At 41.6% G+C, this 21,614-nt stretch overlaps 1 protein-coding gene across 8 annotated transcripts in view; it reads left to right on the top strand.

Annotated features, from left to right (window-relative positions):
• srek1ip1 (SREK1-interacting protein 1) overlaps positions 1-21,332 on the top strand; it is a 38,883-nt gene extending 17,551 nt beyond the window's left edge. For 3 of the 8 annotated variants that reach the window (XM_038791037.1, XM_038791033.1, XM_038791031.1), the window contains 4 exons: positions 2,775-2,918; positions 13,052-13,053; positions 13,282-13,360; positions 20,479-21,332. In XM_038791037.1, the coding sequence (XP_038646965.1) occupies positions 2,775-2,918; positions 13,052-13,053; positions 13,282-13,360; positions 20,479-20,714 (461 nt within the window). In that variant the 3' untranslated portion in view covers positions 20,715-21,332. Of the gene's footprint in view, positions 1-2,774; positions 2,919-13,051; positions 13,054-13,279; positions 13,361-20,478 lie in introns of all 8 variants that reach the window. The other 5 variants (XM_038791038.1, XM_038791036.1, XM_038791035.1 and 2 more) reach the window with 2 other exon arrangements.
• The last annotated feature ends 282 nt before the right edge of the window (positions 21,333-21,614 follow it).

Genomic DNA, 21,614 nt, shown 5'->3' with positions numbered 1-21,614 from the left:
TCTCGGCCAGTGTTTTTCAAAATGTTTTGCCGGGGACCCATTTTGAATAACCGACTGACCATAGTGGCCCATGCCTGCCAACCTTCGCGACCCATGCCTCCCGAACTTGCGACCAGTTTTGCTTACCTTTAATGTGAGTTGAGCCTGCTTTGGCCTCAAGATCTCGCTTGCTTTGTCATTCAATGTTTCATTTCTGTTAAGAACTTCAGCTGATGATTTAAGTTCTCACTACATCCTTTGAAAAAAAATGTTTGTCCTTGAACTCGCCATTCTTAAATGCCTTTGAAATGTTGAGGGTTTTACTCTTTCATTTGCCAGTACTTCCCTACATAATACACATGGGCTTTGCATCCTTATTTGTATTTGCATAATTAATAAAGTCATACCTCAAGATATCATCTTTATAATGCTTTGTTCCCGATTTCAACTTCTTCTTAATGGGTTGCACATCAGAGGCCCTGAAGCTCACACCAGCACTGTTTTGTCGTGCTGTGGACTCTCCTGGGAAGCTCTTTCCAGCAAATTAAACTGAGAGATTCTGGCTTGTTTATGTCGCTGGCCTCTCTTCCTTATTACAAAATGATCCATCTTCAGTTCTTCGCACAGTGCTGTTGCTTGCTTGCTGGCAGCTACAAAATGGAGGAATCTCTCCTCCCTGATTTCACACCTAGAGCACATGATGTCAGTGTGCGGGTCATGTGATCTGCTCTCTACAGCTGCTTATGGTGGGAAGACTCCATCGATTTTAAAAACAAAAAATCTGGTCCTGGAACAGCGTACTGATATCAGGAGGAGCCCGCCTGCCCTGCTGGGCTCTGGGCCTGTGAACTGCCAGACCCAGTGGAGGGGGCATGCAGCCTCAGGGCGGCCGGCTTCTTGAACGCCCGGCCGGCATTTTTAAAAGCCAATCACGGCTGTTGGACAATTCCTGCGATTGCTCTGCGACCCTCGATATCAAGGGAATCCTTGAAGTCAATTTTCTGATCTTTTTTCCTGTGGTGGTGTTAGGCTAGGCCAAGCTCGGCATCACGGTTAGTATCCTGATTATCCTTGGATGGGGGTTCCTCCCTTGGGGGTGCAGTGGGGAAGTTCGGTGTGGGTAGGCCCAAATCCAGAGAGGTGAAGGTTGGGGAAGGGTCCGAAGGTTGTGTCCAGTAATTATCCTTATTAGTCTGGGGAGTGAGATGGGTTGCAGTCGGCAGTTTAATGGCCAGTCCTCCTCCGTAGTAATATCTTAGAAGGTGGTGTTTGGATCCGAGGGGTTAGTTCTGACAGTTCTTATTATTCTTCCTCACTTTTCCTCTGACTTGGAGAGTTTGGGGAGGCATTACTTCTACTTCTCTCTTTGTATTGGTGCCTGTAAGGACTGGCCGTGGTGATGTTGGATACTGAGCCTTGGTGACATGGACATTCAGTTGCGGATCTATGTTTGCCTTTGGGTGGCATAATCCTTTTGGCGGTTCTGGTGCTTGTTGTTCGGTGATCTGTTTTGTCCTTTGATCTGGAGGTGGATGAGGGGATTGGGGAAGTATGGATTCTTGCTTGTGGCTCCTGTGCTTGCTATTTTTTTATTTCCTTTGTGGGAGACCCTAGGCGGAGTATTAAGGTTGTGTTGTGCTGGGTCCTCTCTTTGCCTTTGTTATTGTCGTGTTGCCATCTTGATGTTGAAGGATAGCTGCCTGTTCCCGACTGGATCTGGAGAAGAGTTTAAACTGTGCTGTAAGAGTTAATCAATTCCCCTTAGCACTGGTGTTCTCGAGGTATTCTTTTTCTTTCATTTTGGTTTGTAGCTATGGATGAGATGTAGGTCTATAATGTTGCCTGTGTCCTATTTGTGTGCAGATGGTTCATTTATCCATGGAATCAACATGTTGGGAATCCTGTCCCTGAGTCATCGGTCTTATTCGTTCCCAAATATGTAATGATTATTGGTTTGTGCTGTACCTGTTGTACATTAGCACCTATAGCTATCTTTCTGCTTTTGTTTGTTTGATTATTTGCACTTTTTGCCTTTTTTTTTAAAGTGACCAAATTTTCTTTAATTCAATCTCGGGATGTCCATCCCTGAGAAGGTGTTGAAGTGCCAGCTACTTGAACACAGTGCCATTGGGTAGGTGGTTCCAAGACTTTGACGTAGCGATTATGATGGAATGGGGATAAATGTCCAAGGTAGGGTAATGTCTTGGAAGTGATGGTGTTGCCATGTATCTCCTGCCTTGTCCTAATAAGTGTGGATAATGTTGATTTTGGGAGCTGATACTGAAGAACCTTTTGAATTGCGACACTGCACCCTAAAGATATTGTACACTATGTTTTTGGTATATCGGTGATGGATAGCGTGGATGTTAAGGCAAGTAAATCAATCCAGACAAGTGGAGAGTATTGCATTATTTCCCTGACTTGTGCCTTTTTAGATGGTGGAGGTAATTTGGAGAATCAAGAAGTGAGCCACATGGTGCAATATAATTGGCCTCTGATCTGCTTTAATAACCATGGCATTTATGTAACTAGTAGTTTCTGTCAGTGGCGACTCCAGAATATTGATGGGAGGTTTGGCGGTAGTAGTATCAAAGGTCAGGCTTGCTCTTCTTGGAGCTGGTCTTGGCAATAATCTTGCACAAATATTACTTTCCACATAGTTACCCTCCCCTGAATATTATTCAAGTTTTGCTGCATGTGGGAATGACTCCTTCATTGTCTGATGAATTGTGAATGGAATGGGAGTGGTTAGTGGACCCCAATTTGGTTGTGATAAAGATTTGTTATGATTCCAGCTGGCCATCTGACCTTTGAATGTCGAAATTTTGTCCGCGTGGACCCACAAAAAGATATTGTTCTAGATGTCAGTAGTACCAGCAGTGAGGACACCGAGGAGGAAGAGGAGCTTCAGCAGCTGCAAGACATTATTAGCAAAAAAGGTATGATATTTCACTTCATAATGTTAGTAAATAATCTGATTGGTAGTTGGCCTGTGTTTTTTTTTATTATCTCAGTAGGGCTGATACTTATTGCTCTGGTTGCCCTGGTGATAGTTTAATATAACTGAGTGGCATGCTCAGTCATTTCTGTTAAGAGGCTGTTAAGAGTCAATCATGCTAGTGTGGGGCTAGAGTCGCATATAGGCCAGAAAAGTCATCCTGATATCATGCATCTTTAGTTAGTAAGGAATGCAGAGGTGGACATAGTGGTAGTTCTAGCCACAACTGTTCAATCCTGCTTGGATATGGAAGAGGTGCCAGAAAACTGAAAGGTTGCAATTATGGCAGCTAACCACCATCTTCAAAGGCAACTAGGGATGACCAGCAAATGCTGCCCTTGCCTACAACACTCACATGCCACAGAAGAATAAAATGAAATTGCAGCTTGTTCAGAAAGGGGAGTGGGACAGGCTGGTTAGCAGACATGAGTGGTAAGGAAGCATTTAGAGACAATAATCCAAGCCCAAACTAATTTTTCTTTGCAAAACATGGGTTACAAAATGCAAGCTAGCAGGGTTTATTAAAGCTAAACAGTTTTTTAAAAACTTATACAGCACTTTTTGTGACCACCGGGTACCTCAAAGTGCTTTACAGCTAATGAAATACTTTTTGAAGTTTTGTAATGGTGAAAACGTGGCAGCTAATCTGTCCTTCGCAAACTCCAATGATAGCAATGCAATAATAACCAGATAATATGTTTTTTGTGATACTAATTGAATCCTAAGTATTGGCTAGGACACCAGGAATTCCCTTTTTAAAAATATTTTTATTCAACTATTTTCATTTTAAACATAATACAATGACAAAACAACACAACCAACCGCGTAACAGACCCCCCCCCCCCCCCCAGAACAAACCGTGACCAGCACTTTGAAATACAAAATAAACAGCTGCCACCTTCAGCAAAATCCCTCAGTTGCTCTCCTCCCAGAGTGTACTTGACTTTCTCAAGGTATAGGAACTCTCATTAGATCACCCAGCCACACTGAAGCACTGGGTGGAGAAGTTGACCTCCACCCTATCAGCATTTCCCTCTGGGCAATCAGTGAGGCGAAGGCCAAGACATTGCCCCAACGCTCATCTGCAGCCTCGGCGAGTCTGACATCCCAAACATGGCAACCAGGGGAGAGTTTTCAATTTTCAGAATCGCCGACATGGTGCTGAATAAGGAGACCCAAAAAACCCACAAGCTTGGGACACGATCAGAACATATACACAAGATTGGCAGGACCCCCTGCACAGTGCTGATAATTGTCCTCCACACCTGCAAAGAACCGACTCATCCTGGACCTAGTCGGGTGAGCCCTATATACCACTTTATGTTGTATAAATCTGAAGAGGAACGTTTTCAGAGACTATGTATTGGACTAGCTTTCGCCTGGAGGACTTTCCCTTTGATTACAGCTCAGTCAACTCAAAGATTCACAGACTGCAACTCTGGTAAGAAGACTATCCTTATTTTCAAGCTTGATCAACATACAAGAGGTTTGAGGCAGTCCAAAATCTCTCTGAATTTACAGGGTTTTTGGTGCAGTAATTAGACATTTTTGAAAAGTTAGTAGCCCACCCCAAGTTGGCTGGGATCCAATCACGTCATTTAACTAATAAAATGTATTTTTCTGCCAGCGTGATCACCTCATGATTTACTAATAACTTATTCATGGTTCACATATAGTTTCCAGACCTCCTTCATCTGTCTGTCCTTGAAGCGCTGTATACATTCTAGTCCATTTGCCTCAAACTGGTTCCATTGTCTACATTAAGGCAGTTTCACTGATGAGAATTCCTACTGACCTGGCTGTTTTCAATGTTTCTGTGTGTGTGTGCATTCCGTATTTTCCCATCACTCTCAGTAATGTGGTCAAGTAAAACATTGTGCCTTGCGAACCTTTTACAATTGACTATATGTATATTTCAGTATTATTCTAATTTAAAAATACATTTCTATCTAATTATAGTGGATATAGGTGCTGCAATTTAGGCCATGATTATGCTTTCTATGATTGCTGTATAGTTTCAATCCGTAATTAACGCTATTCTCGCTAAACTACTCTACATTGTCATATTAGTCTATTCTTTTATGCTTTCCCGGCTAATCCTGTCCTAATTTCCTATTCTCCCTACATAGGCCAAGCCTCGCACACAATGACTTGGGAGTTTGCCATAAGACATAGAACATAGGAGCATAATTAGGCCACTTGGCCCATCGAGTCTGCTCTACTCCACAGGCCCTCTCTCCACACCTCACTGTCCAATACTGGCCCCAACACCACCTCCCACTTGGCCTTAATCTCCTCCACTGATACTGAGTCCTCCAACATAATTTGTGCATAGACACCACAAGATACCATTCCTCTGACCCTGCGAGTGAAAGAATCCTTTCCATTAGCGAGGCTGGCAGCGCCACGGGGAATGTCGGGAAGATCTGTTTTGCAAAATTGCAAACTTGTTTTCTAACTCGTTCAGATATTTGTGAGAGCCCCAAATTCTCCGCCCCTCCAGGAATAAATCCCCCATTCTTTCCAACCACCAGGAAATATTCCTGTGCTCTTCATCAAAATAGTGTCATTGGATCATTTACATCACCTGAGTAGGCAGATGGGGTCTTGGTTTAATGTCCTCATCCAAAAGACGGCACACTGGAGATTGCAGTATCCCCTCAGTTCTACAATGGAGTAACAACCTTGATTATTGTGCTGAGATCTTAGAATGAGACTTAAACCCGGAACATTGCGATTCAAAGGCGAATGTGCTGCCCATTGAACCACAGCTCATACTGTCTGACAAATTTAATGAAATTATTTAAAGTATTGGAGAGGGTTAATGGAGTAATGAAGTTGATGTATATATGACCTTTCAGAAGTTATTTCATAATATATCACAGAATAGATTTGCTAGCAGACTTGGAAGTCCATGGATTGAAGGGATGGTGGCAGTGTGGATAGAAAATGGACTAAAAGGTAGAAAACAGAGTAGTGGTGAATAATTGTTTTTCAGACTGAAGGGAAGTATACAGAAGTGTCCCCCATCCCTGACTTCGAACAGTTGATCTTGTCTTGATAAATATCAGCAACCTGAACTTGGGTATACGGGACTAAGAGTAGGAGGAGACATGGTTTAGTGTCCCTGTCACTGGACTGGTAATTCAGAGGCCCAGACTGGTGCTCTTGAGTACATTGGTTCAAATCCCACCAAGGCAGCTAGTGGAATTTAACTTCTATTAATAAATCTGAAATATAAAGTTAGTCTCAGTAATACCATGACAACTGGTTCACTAATATCCTTTAGGGAAGGAAATCTGCCATCCTTACCTGGTCTGGCCTACATGTGATTTCAGACCCACAGTGATGTGGTTGATACTTAACTGCCCCCTGAAATGTCCTTTTAAGCCACATAGGTCATGGGCACTGGTGATGGGCAACAAACCTTGGCCTTGCCATGAAAGCAGGGGGGAAAAAGAAAGGAAATTATGCTAAATCTATAGCACTTGGTAGCTAGAGTATAGTCTGCAACTTAGAGCACCACATTTTCAGGAGGATTCAAAGTCTTGGAGAGGGTGCTGAGGAGATTTACAAGAATGGTACCAGCAATGACTAACTTTGGTTGTGTGGAGAAACTGGAGGAGCTGGGATTATTCACTATGGAGCAAAGAAGGTTAAGGCGGGAATTTAATACGGGAAGTATTCATAATTGAGTTCCACTGGTAGGAGGGTCAATAGAGGGCTCGGATTTAATGCCATTGGCAAAGAGGGGAGATGAGAATTGTTTTACTCTAGATTTGGTTCTGATGTAGACTGTACTGCCTGAATGAGTGTTGAAAGCAGATTCAATTGTAACTTTTGAAAAGGAGGAGCAGAAATTGACAGGACAATGGGGGGGAAAGCAGCGAAATAGAGGAAAAGTAGCAAAGTGGAACTAAAAGTTTGCACAGACGCTTTACACCAAATGGCTTCCTTCTGTGCTTTACACTACTATATCATGAACAGAACAGCAGAAAAGGAGATTAAATAAATTGTTCCAAGACTACAAATTTTTCTTAATTATCTTGGTGAAATGGCAGTTCAATGAGTATGTATGACAGCGCTCTGCTATGTAACTTAAATAATAATTTGGACAACTTGGTCTCTAAGACACAGATCATTCTATCACTTTTCCCTGAAACCTTTCTAGTTATAATTGTTTAATAGACCACACTTATTGTTTGATCTGAAAGGGGATTATAGGTGGTACTGTGGTGCCTTGGTGGAGAAGTGATTGTTCGCCACAATAAACTTTACGTTGAAGAAGTCAAAACTTGGTTTCTAGTTCTTATTGCAGTGTTACTTCTGACTCCAACATTGGTAGCAGAGGAAGCATAATGAATAAGGGTAAAGGAAAAACAGGGATTGCAAACTAACAGTTCTTCAGACAAACGACAGTATTCTGAATTCCAATCTTGCAGAGTAATTTAGACTAACTTGGAAAACAAAATGGCTGAATCCAAGTGTACAATATTGGGGTATGACTACCCACCCTTGTTTGGTGATAGAGTTGGCATTCATCAATGGAAGAATAAAGTTACCATGTGGACATGGGTTACGACATTTCCCAAGAAAAAACAATGAATGGCTTTGACACTTCAGTTACCATACAAAGGCATAATAATAAGCTAGGTATTTTTTGAATTTGAGTCGGAGCATTTAAACTCCGGTGAAGGTTTGGATACACTAACTTTCATGGATAAAATTGACAAAAAGGATGATTTAGCAAGTGCTTTGAGGCCTGGTCAGATTGAGAAATTTAGAAAGTCTGAGGTAACCTCCATGGAAGAGTATATATTGGAAATTAGCAGACTATACTAGGCTGCAAACATTTCATCGAAAAATTCCTCGATCAGTGCTGGTGTTCAAGTTATTAGACTGTGCTAAAGTTACAAATATGGTTAGGTTTTTGGTTTTGGCAAGAGTTAAATTTGCAAAAAGACACCCCCTGCTAGAACAAATGTTAGAGGCTCTTAAAAAAAAAAAAAAAGAAGTTCCTGGGAAAACATTCCTTCCCGGCAGCTTTCATGACACAAATAGGCCAACGCGCAATAAGACAGACTATGGAAGACATGATAATGGGATGGCGAGGTGGTTTAGAAACAGGCCACATAAGTCAATACGAAAGAAGATTTATAACTAAATATAATGAGGACAGAAACATCTTAATTATGGCCAGTAGAATGAATTTGGAAATTTCAACAGAAAAATGAATCCCGGAAATGCCCAGGGAGTGGACAATGTGTGTTTTCGATGTGATTCAATATTCCATTGTGCAATTAACCAACCAAAGAGATGTAATAGGGTGTTTAAAACCAAACACAGGGGGGCGGCACGATGGCACAGTGGTTAGCACTGCTGCCTCACGGCACCGAGGACCTGAGTTCAATTCTGGCCCTGGGTCACCGTCCGTGTGGAGTTTACACATTCTCCATATCTGCTTGGGTCCCACCCCCATAACCCAAAGATGTGAAGGACAGGGGTATTGGCCACGGAAAAGGTGGTACTTGATGGAACTTACAAGGCCAAAGCCAGGCTGGTGGCACGAGGTTTTTAAGAATACTTGGGTGACCAAGGTGTAAGGGTAAATTCACCTACAACAGGGAAGGTTATTTTGAAGATCATCTTGGCTCTATTAGTCACAAATGCTTGGGAATACAAATTGATAGATATTAAAGCTGCTTTTCTCGAGGGGCATCAGCCTCAAAGAGAATTTTTTTTTTGTCCTCCGAAAGAGGCGCCAAACACAGAAGGGGTACTGTGGAAGTTATATAAATGTGTATACGAGTCAAATGACACCTCCAGAATTTTGTATTTCTCAGTGAGTTTGGTTTTGTTATAGTTCCGCTGTCTCCAGTTGAAAGCAGACGCTGCAATGTTTTATTGCACCATGGACATCTGGACATCTTCATGATGCATGTGGGTGATTTTATTTGTGGGATTAGTAGCGAATTTGAAAATACTGTTATTAACAGGCTTAGAATGGAGTTCAAGTCAGGCCTCTGGCGCATTCAAATACATTGGGTTAGAAATCGGGCAGAGTGGTTTGCATGTCACTCTAGGTTAGCAGCCTTGCTTGGAGATATTAACCCCATAGCAATTACTCGTAGAGAGAACGTGCAGACTCCCCACAGACAGTGACCAAAGCCGGGAATCGAACCTGGGACCCTGGTGCTGTGAAGCATCAGTGCTAACCACTGTGCTACCGTGCCACCCTGGGGTGGGATTCTCCGGGAATCGGCAGGGCGGGCAGAAACGGCGCAGTGGAGTGGCGGGAACTACTCCGGCGTCGGCCTGCCCCAAAGGTGCGGAATCCTCCGCACCTTCAGGCTGCTGACATCATCCCTGCGCATGCGCACGCAGGGGGGTTCACCTTCGCGCCGACCGTGTAAGCGTCCACGATGGAGGGATAGAGTGCCCCCACGGCACAGGCCCGCCCGCGGATCGGTGGACCCCGATTGCGGGCCAGGCCACCGTGGGGGCACCCCCTCAGGGGCCACATCGCCCCGCGCGCCCCCTCCCCAACCCCAGGACCTCGGAGCCAGCCCACGCCGCTAGGTCCCGCTGGTAAGGGACCTACTCCAATCCATGCCGGCGGGACCTGCATAGAACGGGCGGGACTTCGGCCCATAACAGGCCGGAGAATCGCCGGGGGGGGGGGAAGGGGCTGCGAGCTGCCGCCGACCGGTGCGGCGCAATTCCCGCCCCCGCGAAATCTACAGCGCTGGAGAATTCGGGATTCACGCCGCACCCCGGCGATTGTTCGACCCGGCGGGGGGTCGGAGAATCTGATGTTGAACCATTCCAAATCGACCTAAAGATATTGATTCAGGGTGGAGTCTTGGTTGAAAGGTTCTTTCTTTTAAATTACATTTTGTGTGCTTGCTGACAGATGCAATCCATTCAGTTCGGGGAACAGACTGAGACAGTTGCAGCTTTACTTTGGCGTAGATTGCATCTCCTCTGGATTCAGAGAGACAAGAAGAGATGATAGTTAAGCCTGCATTAAGCAGAGAAAATATTCATTTCATCATTACAGAACGCAAGTGGGACTCTTATAATAACAGCTGGAAGATTTGCAACTAGTGGTATTAATCAACAGTGGTCCTCAAAGAGCTTGAAAAGCTGTAGGAAGTTAGTTGTCTGCTGGTAATCCGAAGAATGTGTTAAGACACCCATAGACATGAAGTATACAAATAAAAGATGGAAGATCACGCAACCAAAAAGGTATTCGAAGGACCCACACAGAAATTTACCGAGAATGATCATATGAACACTGTGGATTTTGGCATAACTTTGTGTTGGTCACAGGGAAAATGAATGAACCGTCCAGATTTTTGTGATGTATAAGGGAACTTTTAGAAATGAAAGATAAGACTGAGTTTATGACATTATCAACTATAGTGTTAAGATAATAGTGCTTGCATGGCTTAATTTTCATCTGCAATAAAGATTTTTTTAAAAAATGCAATCATGTGGCATAGAACATAGAACGATACAGCGCAGTACAGGCCCTTCGGCCCTCGATGTTGCACCGACATGGAAAAAAAACTAAAGGCCATCTAACCTACACTATGCCCTTATCATCCATATGCTTATCCAATAAATTTTTAAATGCCCTCAATGTTGGCGAGTTCACTACTGTTGCAGGTAGGGCATTCCACGGCCTCACCACTCTTTGCGTAAAATACCCACCTCTGACCTCTGTTCTATATCTATTACCCCTCAATTTAAGGCTATGTCCCCTCGTGCTAGCCACCTCCATCCGCGGGAGAAGGCTCTCGCTGTCCACCCTATCTAACCCTCTGATCATTTTGTATGCCTCTATTAAGTCACCTCTTAACCTTCTTCTCTCTAACGAAAACAACCTCAAGTCCATCAGCCTTTCCTCATAAGATTTTCCCTCCATACCAGGCAACATCCTGGTAAATCTCCTCTGCACCCGTTCCAAAGCTTCCACGTCCTTCCTATAATGAGGCGACCAGAACTGTACGTAATACTCCAAATGCAGCCGTACCAGAGTTTTGTACAGCTGCAACATGACCTCATGGCTCCGGAACTCAATCCCTCTACCAATAAAGGCCAACACACCATAGGCCTTCTTCACAACCCTATCAACCTGGGTGGCAACTTTCAGGGATCTATGTACATGGACACCGAGATCCCTCTGCTCATCCACACTACCAAGAATTTTACCATTAGCCAAATATGCCGCATTCCTGTTATTCTTTCCAAAGTGAATCACCTCACACTTCTCCACATTAAACTCCATTTGCCACCTCTCAGCCCAGCTCTGCAGCTTATCCATGTCCCTCTGTAACCTGCAACATCCTTCCGCACTGTCTACAACTCCACCGACTTTAGTGTCGTCTGCAAATTTACTCACCCATCCTTCTGCGCCCTCCTCTAGGTCATTTATAAAAATGACAAACAGCAACGGCCCAAACAGAACAGATCCTTGTGGTACGCCACTCGTAACTGAACTCCATTCTGAACATTTCCCATCAACTACCACTCTCTGTCTTCTTTCAACTAGCCAATTTCTGATCCACATCTCTAAATCACCCTCAATCCCCAGCCTCCGTATTTTCTGCAATAGCCGACCGTGGGGAACCTTATCAAACGCTTTACTGAAATCCATATACACCACATCAACTGCTCTACCCTCGTCTACCTGTTCAGTCACCTTCTCAAAGAAAAATGCATAGTTGCATTGGTTGAATACTGGAGTCTAGCTTTCTTTTTAACAGTCCCGAACAGAATCATAGTAAATTAGTGAAGATTGAGCTTCACTAATCTGGGCAAGTGAAGAATACTCATTAGACTGACTTGTACCTTTTGCCTGATGGAAAGTTGTTGAGCGTCAGAAGATGAAACACTCTCTTCACAGCAACAGTCTGTGGTCTGCTCTTGTAGCCTCAGAATTCATATGGCTGGTGCAGTTAAGTTTCTAGTTTGTACTAACTGTCAGGGTAGTCAGAAATTTGGCACGGTGGGGTTCGTGTCAGATTGGGATTGGGACAGGGGCAAGTGGGGAGAGGGTGATTAGGTTTGGGTAATGTGGGTCTCCGGGGAGAAAGGATAACTGGCATTTCAGAGTTGGGAGCTGGCTCAAAGGGTTGTCAGATAACTCATTTCATAAGTTTTGAGGAGGCCTTTTGAATGTGGAGTGCAGCAGAAGCACAGTGGCTGAAGGCTTTGCTGCCAATAATGACCGAAGTGAGGTCCACAATATTCTGGAGTCCCCTAGAGAATTTTTTTTTAAGCCTGGCCTCCGTTTTGACATATTTTAGACATAATGAGACTTTTTGAGAATTTGCATAAAAACGTAGCTATTCATCTACTGCTGTGTCAGCAAGAAGCATTTGAAATGCAACAACAATTCAAGCATGTTATCAGACTAAGTCTGCTGGAAATATTAGTGGTTGGACTGGAAAGGTCAGTTATATATGTGTTAAATACTTTAAATGAATAAGTTTGTGTTGAGTATTGTACCACTTTGAATGCTCTGAAGACGGTGTTAAACGATAGAGCCTCACTTTAAAACTTCGATTTTCATAGAATAGAACTTTTGGAATGTAATATAGCCCAGCCTTTTCTGATCATTTTAGTTTAATTTAATCAAATTATCAGTATGATGTTTTGACCAGCATCAAACTTGAAGCCAAATCTTGATCGGGAGTGAGATGTGCATTTAATATATCTCGCTGTTCGAAGAAGGCCAGTGCAGTCGCAGGGTTGTGGAAGGGACTTTCCTACTTCTAAAATGCAAGTTGTACCAACTCCATGGTGCCCGAGCACCTATTGCCACCACTTGGCTTCTCCAACTAAGCTTTGCCCAAATTGATCCTTGGCAATTGAGAGAGAATTCCTCCACCCCTCTCTGTTATATCAAAACCCCTAATTTATTCAGTATCATAAAGCTGGAACGATTGCCACTGACCCACTCCTCCTAAATACATGAACGATAATTAAAACGCCCCAGCAGCAGGATGAAGGGGGGCTTCAGCAGATCTCACAATAACCAGCCAGTCTCGCCACAGACCACGCTAGGAGTTGTAGTTATTTAAAAAGAGTTCCATTAGGATCAAGTTTTGTCTCAGCAGTGGTCATTGCTGCTTCAGAGGAGAGGGATCTCGCAACCCTAATTGCTCATTCTGTCGCAACCTCCAATTTTGGCACTCCTGATTTGGGTGGAAATCAGGTCAGTTGTACAGATGTTGTAAAACTTTTTTTGAGCATAGCATTTTATTTAATACATTTCCTCTGCTAATATTTTGTAGAAACAAAGCATGCTGGTGAAAAGAATGAACATCACAAGAAGAAAAGGAGGGATAAGACAAGAGATGAACGCAGAAAAAGGTAAATGTGCTGCTGAATGGTAAGTATATTTTTGCTAAGCACAATGTAGCTGTACATTACTGACGCTAACAGCTTTAACTCTGACTCCCAAGTTGGCAAAATTGTCATGTTCAATCACAATCACAGAATCTTTACAGTGCAGAAGGAGGCCATTCGGCCTATCGAGTTCGTGTTGGCTCTCTGAAAGAGCAGTCTCCCTTGTTCCACTTCCTTAACTTATCCCCGTAACCTTGTACATTCTTTCTTTTCAGATAGCAATCCAGTTCCCTTTTGAATTCCTTGATCGAACCTGCCTCTGCCACTGTCTCAGGATATATTCCAGACTTCACCAACCTTATTTGTAGAAAATGATTTCCTCACATCAATTATTTTGTTTATCAATTACCAATCATATTGAATCTGTGGCCTCTGGTTCTTGATGCTGTCTTGAGTGAGAATGGTTTCTCACTAATTACCCTGTTCATACCCCTCAGGATCTTGAATATCTCTATCAGGTTTCCTCACAGCCTTCTTTTCTCCAAGGAAAACATTCCCAAACCCTCCAATCTATCCTTGTAGCTGCAGTTGTTTATCCCTGGAATCATTCTTATGAATCTCCTCTTGTGTAATCTCTTCAATACCTTCACATCCTTCCACAAGTATGGTGCGCAGAACTGGATGCAATACTCCAGATAAGACTAACTAGTATCATATACAAGTTCAACATGACCTTACTCTTGTACTCAATGCCCCTATTAATAAAGTCTAAGATACTATATGGGCTAAATCGCTGGCTTTTAAAGCAGACCAAGGCAGGCCAGCAGCACGGTTCAATTCCTGTACCAGCCTCCCCGAACAGGCGCCGGAATGTGGCGACTAGGGGCTTTTCACAGTAACTTCTTTTGAAGCCTACTTGTGACAATAAGCGATTTTCATTTCATTTCATTCTTAACTGTTCTCTCAACCTGCCCCACCATTTTCAATAACTTATGTCCACATACACCAAGATTCCTCTGTTCTTGCATATCCTTTAGAGTTTCTCCCATTATTTTGTACTATCTCTCCATATTCCTCCTGCCTAAATGAATCACCACACTTCTCTACATTGAACTACATCTGTAAATTAAATTTTTAAAGTGTTGAAAGCAATCGTGGATTATTGTTTATTTAAAGTTTATTTGGCATTATTGCTACTGTAGATATAATATACTTGGATTTCCAGAAGGCATTAATAACGTGCCATCTGAAATCTCATCCCTGAGTTGCCAGCTACTTAGGACTAAGCTGAAAAAAAATTTTTTTACTCGAGTTGTGAAACTTTGCAATTATCTACCTCAGAGGATTGAAAATGCTTCATCGATAAGTTTATTCACGGCTGTGATAAGAGTTGTGGTCCCTTAGGGAATCAAGGGATATAGGGAACAGGCAGGAATGTGTTGATGCAGAAAATCATCTGTGATCCTGTTGAATGGCAAAACAGTCTCATGAGACAATATGACTTAATCCTATTGTTTATATTCTTATTAGGAGCAAAGGTTTATTTTGCAGGTTTTATTTTTAAACATTCATTGTGAGGCCAATGAAGCCACACTGAGCAGTGAAGATTTTTATAGGCGTGTTATTTGTTCTGTTATTTGTTGTCAATTATTCAGCTTATATTTCAGTTACTTGGTTAGATACCAACCCTACATTGACTCCTCGATAATGATATTTAGTGAGTATTAAATTAAAAATCATCAAAACAAGTTTGTGTTCAGGTTCAAATTATTAGAATTTTAATAATAACTTCTCTAAAGTTTCCCCCTAGCTCTAGTTTCTCTCCTGCCTCAACTCTTGCTTTCACTGAGCTCATCTTGTCCATAAGACCCACCTGCTGCTCCCTCAACCCTATCCCTATTAATCTGGGTGGCCATCCAACTTCTCCTGATTCCCATAGCCGATATTGTTAAAGGTCCTCTCTTCAGGGTTTCCCCTCTCACCTTTAAATCTACCGTCATCACCACTCTCCTCAAAACAAAACCCTTGACCAGACCATCCTTGCAAACTATCAACCTATCTCTAACCGCCCTTTCCTCTCCAAAGTCCTTGAACATGTTGCCTCCCAAATCCATTCCCATTTTTCCCAGAACTCCCATGTTTGATTTTCTCAAAATGAGTCTCTACTCCTGCCACAATACCAAATGGCCCTTATTAGAGTCACAAATTACATCCTATGTAACTGTGACAAGATAAACAATCCTCCTCATCCTACTCAACTTGTTTTCAGACTTTGTCAAGTTTAACCAGACCATCCTCTAATCCCCTTCCCCTGTCATCCAGTTTGGTGTAACTGCTCTCAACGTCTCTCTATTTAAGAAAGGATATACATGCATCAGTGGTGGATACAGCAAGGTTTCCTTAAATTAGTCCCGAGATGAGGGTTGTCCTGGGATGAGAGACTAAGTAATATTCTGGATTTGAGAAGAGTAAGAGACGATCTCATTGAAATCTGTAAAATTCTTACTGGGTCAAAATTACTACCTAAGGGTATTGTGGTTACACATTCAATTCGTAATCAGAGTATCACTTGCAATGGATTCTCCTTTCAGATTATTACTTTGGTTGTTCCCCGAGAATCTATTCTTGGCCCCCTCCTATTTCTCATCTGCATACTGCTCATAGGCGACATCATCATCCAAAAGCACATAATTAATTTTCACATGTGCGCTGACAACAACCAGTTCTACCTCACCATCTCCTCTCTCAACTGATCTACTCTTGCTAAAATTGTCAGTCTGCTTATCTGATATCAAGAAATGGACAAGCAGAAATGTCCTCTAATTAACCATTGGGAAATTTGTAGCTTTTGTTTCCTGTCTGCTGGAAACTTCATCCCTAACTCCAACCTCTCCCTGACAACTGTCCGGGAGTAATATTGTTGTCATATTTTGACCCTGAAATGAGCTTCCGAAAGTGTATTTGTATCAGCACTAGGGTCACCTATTTCCCCCTCCTTCACATCATTCAACTTTCGCTGCTCATCTGCTGCTGAAATCATCATTCATACCTTTGTAACCTGTAGACCAGGAAGAGAACAGCCATGATCTGATCAAATGACAGAGCAGGCTCAAAGGGTTGAATTGCCTACTTCTGCTCCTAATTCCTATGTTACTGGAATTAATATGTATTTTTGGCTGTTCTCCCATGTTCTACCCTCCATAAACCTGAGGTCATCTAAAACTCTACTGCCTTTGTCTTGACATGCACCAAGTCCCGCTCACCTATTACCTCTTTGCTCACTGACTTACATTGGATCCTGGTCAAGCAATGTCTTGATTTAAAAATTCTCATCCTTATTTTCAAAACTCTCCATGTCCTCACTCCTCCCCATCTCTGTAATTTCTCCAGACCCACAATCCTCATGAGTTAACTGTGCTCATTTAATTCTGGACACTTGAACATCCCTGATTTTAAATCATTTCACATTAGGAGCCATACCCAGGGCCTAGACTCTGGAATTTCCTCCCTGCACCTATCCACCTTTAAATTTAAGTTAGGCAACTCGGGAATTTGTCAAGAAACAATTCTTAATGTAAAGCGTAGTGGGAATTTTAAAACTTTACCCTGAAAAGCTGTTGCAGCTGGGTCAATTTAAATTTTCAAAACTGAGATTGATAGCTGTTTGGACAAGGGTGTTGACATTTATAGAATCATGGTGGATCGATGGAAATAAAATGTCATAGTCTAATTGAATGATGGAACAAACTTGAGTGTCTGAATTACCTTTTTATGTCCAAGTTGTAGCCATTGGGGCAACACTTTCTAGTTGCACTAGATTATGGTATGAAGCTTAAAAGAATAGCACTAAGGGTTATTCTTAATTATTTCCCTTACCTATTAGATATGAATGGAATTGAGTTATTGGTTAATTTTGTTCTGGAGTTAGGGTGTTTATATTTCACAAAATGAGGGTATCGGTGTTATTGCCCTTTCCGAATTGCCCTTGAGAAGTTGGCGGTGGTGGCGAACTGCCTTCTTAAACCGCTGCAGTCCATGTGGCACGGGTCCACCCACAGTGTTGTTAGGCAGGGAGTTCTAGGATTTTGACTCATCGACAGTGAAGAAATGGCGACATAGTTCCAAGTAAGGATGCTATGTGGTTTCAAGGAAAATTTGCAGATGTGTTCCCATGCATCTTCGGCCATTGTCATTCTAGGTGGCAGATGTCACTGGCTGCAAGGTGCCGACAAAGGAGCCTTGATGAGTTGCTGTTGTGCATGTTGTAGACATTGCTACCACTTTGTGTCGTTGCTAGAAGGAGTGAATGTTTATGGTGGGGGATTGGGTGCTAATCTGGCAGATTGCTTTCTCCTGAATGGTGCAAAGCTTCAAATGTTGTTGGAGCTGCACTCATCCAGGCAAGTTGAGGGTATTCCATCACACTCCTGATAGCCTTGTATGCCTTGGCATCGCACATGCACATCTAAATACGTCTTAATGTTATGAGGATCTCTGCTGCCACAACCCTTTCAGGCAGTGCGTCCCAGCTTCCACCACCCTGTGAGTGAAAACGTTTTTCCTCAAATTCCCTCTAAATCTCCCCCACCCTTACCCTAAATCTATGCCCCCTGGTTATTGATCCCTCCACCAAGGGGGAAGGTTGTTTCTTATCTATTCTATTGTGTTTTTTTCTCTCTTTTCCACAAAATAATCGGAGCATTCTCACACACAGAACAATTGTATATTGATCAACGTGTTGCGAGAGCCACTGCAAACTCACAATCCCTTACTACAAATTTAGGCACACCCGGTGATCACTTTTATGCTTTCATAATTTCCTAGAAGCATGGGAATCGCACATATTAAACAGGCAAGGAATAAACTTAAATGACATCCACAGGGGGGTTAACAAGCCATCCGTTCGCTGACACAGACAGCACTTACAAACACACTAGGAATCCTTCATGCAGAAAAGGATTTTGTGTTAATTTACCTCTTTTTTTTTTTCATGTTCGCTTTTCACACATCATCAGAACTACAATGTTTGCTACAAACTTATTTTTTACCCTTTCCCAATTACCTTAACCTTATTTGTGACTAGGTGGGATTTAGGTGGTGGGAAACAGATTGTCAGATCACACAAGCAGCGGGTGCGACATCTTGTCATCTCACCTCCTGTAATTATCACTATTAACATTGCTGTTTTCCCAATTCCCTTTGTAACTTCATTATAACTTAAATTGTTTTGTTCCATTTAAGTAAATTTTCAATGCCTGATTTTACAGGTGTCAGTTCTCTGTTGATTCAAAATTTAAGACTCATTCTCAACCAAATAAATCACCACCTGCAATAATGTTTGTTCCTTATCTACGAGGATGTGACGAACATAATACAATTCTCACACTTATTACAAATTCCTCTGGACTATGCTAATAACTTCCACATTCAGCTGGTGTGTTGAGTTCCCACAAATCCACAATTAAACATTATATAAATTAACATAGACCTATACATGCTCCTAGGCACGCAATTAATTGGGCGATTTAGAACAAATCAGCTGTCTGCTGAAATGGTTAATTTTTCTCCCTAAAGGGGTGGAAGGTGGGCATAGGAACTTGGCACGCAATTGCGTCCCTTTTCGTAATTAAAAAAATTATTTTGTTCTATTGCTTCAATTTTGCTCAAATATCATATCTTTGTCTATCCTATTATAGCCAATTTCAATTTCCGATTTTGCTACTTAAACAAAGTTACAAGCGATATTTTGTGAATTGAGTTGTTAACTTACAGTCGGTTAATGTAAGAAAGAGCATACAGAACTTGTTTCATCTTTCTTTCATTCTTAAATGTAGGGGGCATCATTGAGAAGTTTGTAGATGATACAGAAAGATTGCCATGTGGTTGCAAGTGAGGAAGAAAGCTTTATATATCGAAGCTGCAGGAAGATGCCTGATTGACAGTACATTGTCAGAGAAGTGATAAATTAAATTCCATCTGGATAAGTGTGAAGTATTGCATTTGGGGAGGGTAAACAAGGAAATACACAATAAATGATGCGATACTGAGAAGAGCAGCGTAACATAGCTACACATCTCCAAAGGTAGTAGGATGGTAGTTAAGAAAGCATACGAGATATTGACCTATGTTAACTGAGGCTTTGAAAATAAGAGCCGGAGAGTTACGCTAGAACTGTATAAGACATTAGTTAGCCCACAGCTAGAGTACTGTGTAGTATTCTGTTGACTACATTTTAGGAAAAATATGATCACACTGGAGAAGGTGCAGAGGAAATTTACAAAGATGTTGTCAGGAATGGGGAATTTTAGAGATGTGGAAAGATTGGATAGGATGGAGTTGTTTTCTTTGGGACATAGGAGTCAGAAGGGAGATTTAATTGATGTGTATAAAATGATGAGAGACCTAGAGAGTTTGGGTAAGAAGGACCTCTTGCCCTCTGCAAAGAGGTCAATAACCAAGGTACATAAATTTAAATAATTCATAGAAGAATTAGAGTGAAGTTGAGAGATTTATTTTCACCCAGAGAGTGGTGGGGAACAGGAACTCACTGCTATCACGTTTAAAAAATAATTAGAAATCACTTTTGAAGTGTCAGATCCTACAAGGCTGAAAAGTGGGATTAGGTGGTGGCTCTTTTTCAGCCTGGTGGGCCAACCTCTGTCTGTAATGTACTATGATTCTATGAAGAATGGACTTCAATTACGGTTTGTTTCTCCCCATGTCAACAAAATGCACAATCTACTTTTTCCATTGGTCCAATTGGATCTGCAAGACCGTGTTACTTTTTAGGATTCAAATGTTTTTATCAAATCTGTTTATCCATTGTATTCTGCCCTTGACAAAGTCTTAAGTAAAATCTGACCGATGAGATTCTTTAAATATTTACTGGGGAAGAGTAGCAAAGATGTTTCCAATTGCCTTCCTCACAGTTATTATCTTCAGTGGGTTGAAACCAAAGCTCTTTGCAAATAGGGAGAGGGTGTGACACACCCATCGGACCCCCATTGGACAGCAATCTAACATTCAAAGCTTGGTTTAAGCAGGAATACTGCCACCTAGTCAGTAGACACTCCATCTCACATCAGACATGCATTATGAAAAATTTGAATGGCTGGAAATTAATTATGTATTGGTCTTGACAGATCTCGTTCATCCAGTGAAGGCAAAAGTGAGAACAAAAACAAGAAGCAAAAAGATCTTAAAAAGGAGAAGAAAACTAAGAAGAAAAGCAAGCACAAAAGTCACAAACCCCGTCAAAAGGTTAAGAAAAAGGAAAAGCATCCTACTTCTTCCTCATCAGAAAGTTCTAGTCCCTCTTCAGATAGTGACTAATGCCCAGTGTTATAATCCTAGGGTTGTTCCAAACGACTGCTTTTAATTCTTTTTCTGTGTACAGGACAATGGCTCACATGTTCATGACTATTTCTTTGTGAATTAGAAAAAGTGTAAAAAGAATAGTTGATTGTGCGAGCAATGTGCATTTTAAAACATTTAAAAATTTTGTTTAAAATTTGTTTTCAGCATAGGTAAAATATTACATGCAAAATGTTCAGACAATTTGTAATGTTGATTATTAGACAACTGGGCAGAAATGGCTACTTTAACGATAGATTATCAAGCTAGCAGTTGTCTTCTGATATCAGAAGGTCACCCTACCTGACAATTGAATTAACTATGAAACAGTAAAACAAACATAACAATGTTTGGCAATATTTCAATATTTTTAACACTTTTCTATCACAATTGTCCAGATAATGACTTGTAAAATTGATCTATCTTCAGGTGGAAATATAATATGGCTTTCAGATACAGTGTTTTATTTGTAAAGCCTTTGTTGCAATCTCTGCTCAGTTTTTACATAATATCTCTATAAGTGTACATATTTCAGCTGGTTCATTTGTAAATCTTTGTTATTCTTCCGCAATAGCCTAAAATAATGCGTTGCGTATTACTGGCTTACATAAAGTCGACTTGACATTCTTTTTATTAACAAAAAGTTCTGAATAAGAGCGTTTTTAGACCATATTCATATCAATGATTTACAATGCTTGTAATTTCAACTCTATTTGGTAAATTTTAAAACTTAGGACTGATTTAGGAGCATACAATCAGGAATAGGGCATCTAGTCCCTAGAGTATGTTGCGTCACTCAATGAAATTATGACTGATTCGTGACCTAGCTCCATGTAGTTTCCCCCATGTCCCTGAAATTCCTTTAGATGACAAAAGTCTATCAATCTCAGATTTAAAATATACAATTCATCTAATGTCAATAGCC

Source organism: Scyliorhinus canicula, chromosome 3, assembly GCF_902713615.1.
Source record: "Scyliorhinus canicula chromosome 3, sScyCan1.1, whole genome shotgun sequence".
In the NCBI taxonomy this organism is placed as follows: Eukaryota; Metazoa; Chordata; class Chondrichthyes; order Carcharhiniformes; family Scyliorhinidae; genus Scyliorhinus; species Scyliorhinus canicula.
The sequence above is the reverse complement of the archived record's forward strand: the minus strand, read 5'-3'. Positions and strand labels throughout refer to the sequence as shown.